This window comes from Neltuma alba, unplaced genomic scaffold (genome assembly GCF_004799145.2).
Source record: "Neltuma alba isolate B1F8T4 unplaced genomic scaffold, ASM479914v2 tig00011913_pilon, whole genome shotgun sequence".
Lineage (NCBI taxonomy): Eukaryota > Viridiplantae > Streptophyta > Magnoliopsida > Fabales > Fabaceae > Neltuma > Neltuma alba.
In genome coordinates, this window is record NW_021636507.1 from 124,630 (window position 1) to 131,437 (window position 6,808).

The window sequence follows — 6,808 nt, forward strand, 5'->3', positions numbered from 1 at the left end:
AAAGATGATGTTGATTCGATTCCCATGGTTTGCTCTCCTTTTAATATCTTTGTTGCTCCTGCTACAACCAATTATGATGTCTTTCTTAGCTTTAGAGGGGAAGATACTTATGACAGTTTCTCAAGTTATCTCTATGAAGCACTTTGCGATGCAAACCTTCAAACTTTTATGGATCACAAGCTCCGCAAAGGAGACCATATCTCACCCCTTCTTCTGAAAACAATAGAGGAATCAGAAATATCTTTGATTATTTTTTCCAAAGATTATGCATCTTCAACATGTTGTATGGACGAGCTTGTTCATATTATAAACTGTAGGGATAAATACCAAAGAGTTGTCATCCCTATTTTCTATGACATAGAATGGAAGTTTTGGAGATGGATTTACTAAGATTAAGCAGAGATTTAGGCACAACCAAGAAAAAGTGCAAAGTTGGACAAATGCTTTGATCCAATCAACAAATCTGTCTGGGTGGGATTCAAAGAATGTCAAGTAGTTTCTACTCATTCTTCACTTATAGCTTCTTTCTTTGGGCATTAAACATGATTTTTCTTTTAATTTATATATATGCTAGGCCTGAATGCGAACTTATTAAGAAGATTGTCAAAGACATTTTGAGAAAATTGAATAGCAAGTCGTCCTTTCATTTTGAAGGATTGGTTGGGATTGACCATCAAATTCAGAAGATTGAAGAGCTATTCGGTGAAGCTCGCATTGTGGGAATATGGGGTATAGGTGGTATAGGTACGAGTATCTTGCTAGAGCTATATTCCACAAGTTGAAAGCACAGTTTGAAGCTTTCTCCCTTGTGGAAGATGTAAGAGAGCAACTAGCAATATTTGGGTTTGACATGTTACAAAAAGAATGTCTCAAATAATTAATAAAAGATGAGGACATTAATGTCTTCAATATAAAATCCTCTTTTGTGAGAAGTAGACTTTGATGCAGAAAAACTTCTTCTAATACTTGATGATGTGGACAATTCACTACCAGCTGAAGATTTAACTGAAATGTATCGTTGGTTTGGAGAAGGAATTAGAATTACTATCACATCAAGGGACATACAAGTACTTCATAATGCTTTTGCATTTTCAACATACTCTATTACAAGATTAAATTTCCATGATGCCTTTCATCTCTTTAGTTTGAAAGCATTCAAGCAAAATGAGTCACCTAAAAGTTATATGGAATTATCAGAATCAGTAGTGGATTATTGTCAAGGAAATCTATTGGCCCCTGTAATGTTGGGTTCTTTTCTTTAGGGTAGAGGAAAAGAGGGTTGGGAAAGTTCTTTGGAAAAAATGAAAAAAGCACCACCCAAGTGGGTGCTGAAATTGAGTTTCGATAGACTTGATGAGCACCAAAAGAATAGGTTTCTTGACATAGCATTTTTCATCAAGGAAAGAGTTAAAGTTTCCTTGAAGCTAATAAGACAATTATATGGCTCTTCTGTAGATATTGACATAAATGTTCTTAAAGATAGATCCCTCACTTCATTTGATCATAACGGTTATATTGAGATGCATGATCTTGTGAGGGACATGGGTGTTGAAATTGCTAGAGAATAGTCATTCTCCAATCCTAAAGGCCCTGTTTGATTGCGAAGTCATAGGGACATTTATGATTTTTTTCATTAGCAACAAGGTAATAATTTAATATATATACTTTTTTTCTATGATATTTTGGCAAATTTTTATGTTATAATAGTTGTTTTTATTTTTTTTCCCTTGACTTGCTTACTAGGTGACTGAGTCAATCCGATGCTTGTCATTGAACATGAGCAAGATAAAAAGGATTCCATGACCTTCGAAGGATGCATAATTTAATATTTCTAAAAATTTATTGGTCTGATTGGAGAGAGCATTCAAAGTTGATTATTGGTAAAGATATGAGTTATATTCCAGATGAACTAATTCAGGGTTGTTAGTTGGAAGAATATCCTTTACCATATGTGTTGTTAAGCTTCTGTGAGGAGAATCCTATTGAGCTTCAAATTCCTAATAGTCATATCTGGCAACTTCAGAAAGGACATCAAGTATGTATCATTTTCTTTATCTTCTAAACACCTATTTGAACTTTTATTTTAGATATCTCAGGCATCAAACATTGACCAAATGCACATGTTTGGTATTTGAGTCCACCCCCTCTGTTTGGAGAAATTGCACGTTAGCTATGTAAATTTCAGCATGTTGCCCCCTTTAGCCCTAAGATTTTACACCCCCTATACATATACATATCCAGACCCAATTTACCAATAACTAATTTTTCCAGCTTTATGGAACGGGGTTTTTTTTTTTTTTTGCCTTAAATCCAATACTCTTCTAAATGCATTGATGACTTATTTCCTTTAAAATCTCTTGTTTTTAATTGTCATGAGAGAAGTTCATGATTAAATTGTGTAGTTATCTAACGTAACATATTGCTTATTTTTTCAGCGTTTTTCAAATTTAAAGAAGATCGATGTAAGCCACTCAAAATATCTCACAGTACTCAGATCTGTCTAAAGCCCCAAATCTTGAATGCTTAAATGTTGATGGCTGTGTAAGTTTGAATCAAATCCATTCTTCGGACTATCCTAGTCAAGCTTACCGATTTATGTCTTGAAATATGATGGGCCAAAGCGAATAAACATTGGTGGTACTGTTAAAGGGAGAAGTTGATCAGGGTTAGTGAATGTGCACAATTATTTGGATCTTCACAAGTTGTCATTCAATGAAGTGACACAATGAAGATGTTTGTGTCAGGAGGATCATCTCTGGCATTTGATTTAAACAAGTGTCAGAAAGTGGCGTGGTGGCGCCATCAAGAAGAGAAGTGGATAATGATAACGAAGAGAGGATGGGATCGGAAGTAGATGAGTCAGTGGCACAAGTGGAGTGTTGTACAAGTAACACTAATAATGTAATACCAGTGTGTTAATAATTGTCCCTATTATTGGAAATACAAGATGCTGCAACATTCTACAAGTTTCAATTTTGAGAAGTAAAAACTAAAAAGATTCAACCTCTCGTGGATTTCACTGCGTTTGCACATTCCAGAGTCCCATATACGTAATTATTCTTGTTGCTTCTCTTGCTCTGCCTCTCATAGATCAAGTCAAATGCCTCCGATTGGCTCCCCTACTTTATTGGTGACTCTCTCTCTCTCTCTCTCTCTCTTTGTGTGACGAACACACACCTCAATCTTTGTGTAATAAAATCCTTTTTTACTGTCATTGAAGCAGCCAGAGTATTCCCTTTTGCTCTAACCATGTTGGTTAATATGGGTCCTAGTTTTTGGTTTTTTTTTTAATTTAACTTTTTAATTATAATCAATGTATCCTTTAAAAATACTTTTTTATGGAAAAAAAAGTTCTAAATCACATGTTCTACTTTTAATATTTAAAAATGCACCCATTTCCATTGCATTTAATTGAAAGTAGGAGTAAAAAATAATTTTCACATATAACATATTTTTGGTATTTTTTAAAATTGAGACTTATATTAAGGGATAGAGAGAATACCAAATATTAAAATCTTGATATGAGTATTGCACATGCAGGCCTTACATTCACAAAATGAATACGTACACTTCATTCAGTAATGATGATACGTGGGTGCAAAACCAGTGTGTCCATAACGTGAAGCATCAAAAGTCATCATCACCTGCTAATCCTTCTTCTTGAAAACCATAAAAGAAACGAAATGGAGTCATGATCTAAGAGAATGGGAAAATGAACAAAGAAATCTCCAGCCAATTCTTGCCATATATCGGTGCTAAAATTAGGCACGTCCCATTTTGTTTCTGCTATAATATCATTATTGCCACCCCATATCGTTGCTTCTTTATCCAGTGAAATTCTTATATCTATGACAGGTTTAATCCTGCTACAACAACCATATTCTGCAAGTGATTTCAACATTGAAATCCCAGGAATGTCCCAACCTTCACGCCCAGTAATTTCACTTTTCTGTAATGTCACTTGTGTCAGTAATAGCCAGCGTGTGACGCTATTAGGAGCTCCGATTAATCTATTATTGCTTGTATCTCAACAACATTCCATTATTTCTGTCATTATCTCTTCTTCGATCTCTAATGGCTTCCTTTTTCCATGATAATAAGAAGTGTAATTTGTGATCACCTCTTCTGCTATTCTCTTTTCTTCAACCTCCAATGGCTTTCTCACCATGGCTCTGAGTTCATTGACTACATCTTTAGCATGGATATTCTTAAGCTCTTCATGTTCAGAAAGAAAGTTGAAACGTTCGCTGAAATTGCCAATCTCCATAAGATCTAACCAGTGAAATGAAGTAACAAATGGAAACAAAGATGATAATTTCAACTTTGAACTCTCAGTATTGTTCATGCACTGATCTGCTGATACTATCTCTGACAATGATACTGACATAAGTTTAACCCAAAAGCCAGAGAAGATATTGCCGTCATTTGAGACAAAGAGCTTTACAGTCAATTTATGGAATAACGAGTTGCCAAGATCCAGTAGACAGCTACTAACCCAGAACTTGTCTCCTTAATATTGCCGCCAATGCTTACATGTCTCAGGTCTTTGCAATCTCGTATGGATAAATGGGAAAGCTTGCTCAAGCTACTTGAAGAATAAATTTGATTCAAGTTAACACATTCATCAAGATATACCATACTCATATTGGGGGCTTCAGAGAGATTTGGAAGCTCAATCAGATCTTTTGACGCAATCAGATTCATCACTCCTAAATTGGGGAAATGCTGAAAAAGAGAAACAACGGAAATAAATTACATAACAATTAAATTCTCTATATATATTGTGGGAAAATGATATTTATATGTACCTGATTTGCATCCCAAAGTTGTTGGAGTTCATTATGAGGCATTTCAAGTTCCATAAGATTCTCTACACAAAAGCTCAATGGCATAGATGGTAGAGGATAATCTTCCCAAAAGAAAAAACTTAGTTCTTCAGGAAGATTATCAAGACCTTCAGAAACATATACTTTTGAAGGCTCTTTAAAATCAGACTTGTAAAACTCGAGAAATTTTAAAGCATTTATCTTTTTGAAGGCATTAGCCTGCAATGTTATCTCTTTTGTCTTGCACATATCCAAAGATATGCATCGAATTGTCCCACTTCTCTAGTCAACAAATACATATATGACACAAAAAGCTTCAAAATTGAACAAGGAAGAGGAAGTAAAAATATGAAAAATGTATAAATTGACAACTTAGTACCTTTTTATTGATGAACAAATGATAAATATCGTTGTGTTTCCACAGCCGAATAGGTCTTTCAGGATCAATAATCAATTGTTGTCTACAAATTTCTTGACCCATTTCTCTTATAAGATCATGCATCTCAATTCCACCAAAATGATCCATCAAAATACGAGATCTTTCTCTAAGGACACTTATCTCAATGTACATAGAAAAGTCATAGAAGATCCTAATAAAGTTTAAAGAAATCTTATAACTTATTTTGCTCGATAAATATGCCAAGTCAAGAAAATCATTCTTTTGCTTCTCATCAAGTCCATCAAAACTCAATTTGAGCACAGTAAAAATATCCTTGTGTGGAGCTTGTTTTAGTTTTTCCAATGTGCTTTCCCACTGCTGTTTTGTTCTATTGTACAGAAAGCAACCCAACACTACAAGAGCTAATGGGTTTCCTTGACAATAACCAACAACCAACTTTGATAACTCCAAATAACTTTTAAATGGATCATTTTGCTTAAATGCTTTCAAACTGAAGAGATTTAGAGCATGACAGAACTCTAATTCTGAACATGATATGTTCTAGATGCAGAAGAATTCTTGAGAACTTGCATGTCTCTTGATGTAACAAAAATTCTACTTCCTTCTCCAAACCAATCACACAATTTGGTTAAATCTTTAGCTGTTAATAAATCGTCCACATAATCAAGTATCAAAAGAATCATTTTTCGTTGGAGCCTATGTTTCTATGAAGGCCCTCATCTTTTAATAATTTTTTAAGGCATTCTTCCATTAATTTTGTTCAGTCCAATTCTTGCTAGTTGTTCTCTTATATTTCCAATAAAGGAGGAAGCTTCAAATTGTGAAACATAGCTTTGGCAAGTGTAGTCTTACCTATACCACCCATGCCCCATATTCCCACAATTCGAGCATCAATCAATAGTTCTTCAATTTTGTCAATTTGATGATTAATGCCCACAAGTCCTTCAAGATGACATGATGACGATGTACAGAAGTTTAATTTCCTCAAGATATCCCTTGACAATTTTTTTTAGTGAGTTTGGTCTCTGGCCTAAAAAAAGTATGTTTAATAGATAGAAAAATCAAGTATAAATTATAAATGCTAGGACAATTGGGTAGACTCATGAACTTAAAATGGATAAGCAAAATCTAAAACACTATCAGTTCATGAAAAAAGCTTTTTTTTTTCTCATACAAGGCACATGATCTGCACTAGAAGGTACCTAAAATTCTTGGAATCCCATCTAGAGAGGCTTGTGGATTGGATCAAAGCATTTTTCCACTTCTGTAATTTGTTTGGGTTTTCTTTAAATCTCTGCTTCAGTTTTGCAAATCCATCTCCAAATCTCCCACTTTGTTGGCAAACATTTGATGGATCAATTTTGTAGAAAATAGGCGTCACAATCCTTCCAAATTTTTTTTACATTCTAATATGTGAACAAGCTCATCCAAACACCAAGTTAAAGAAGCATAATCTGCAGAGAAAATAATCACAGATATCTCTCATTCCTTTATGGTCCTGTTCGTCGATTAGCTTAACCACAAGCGGACGAGTCATAAGTAATATAAAAAGTATCATTCCCTCAGAGACTAAGGCTAGATG

General features: G+C 34.4%; 1 protein-coding gene across 1 annotated transcript; it reads left to right on the forward strand.

Annotated features, from left to right (window-relative positions):
* Nucleotides 1-724: 724 nt before the first annotated feature.
* Nucleotides 725-1,568, forward strand: LOC114719344 (putative disease resistance protein At4g11170). The gene is made up of 2 exons (XM_028904824.1): nt 725-817; nt 1,263-1,568. The coding sequence occupies exons 1-2, from the start codon at nt 725-727 to the stop codon at nt 1,566-1,568; spliced, it is 399 nt and encodes a 132-aa protein (XP_028760657.1).
* Nucleotides 1,569-6,808: the final 5,240 nt, after the last annotated feature.

Coding starts and splice junctions, on each gene's coding strand:
- LOC114719344 (XM_028904824.1), top strand. CDS start 725: ATGGGGTATAGGTGGTATAGGTACGAGTATCTTGCTAGAGCTATATTC. Junction 818..1,262: donor CTTTCTCCCTTGTGGAAGAT/GTAAGAGAGCAA, acceptor TCTTTTCTTTAG/GGTAGAGGAAAAGAGGGTTG.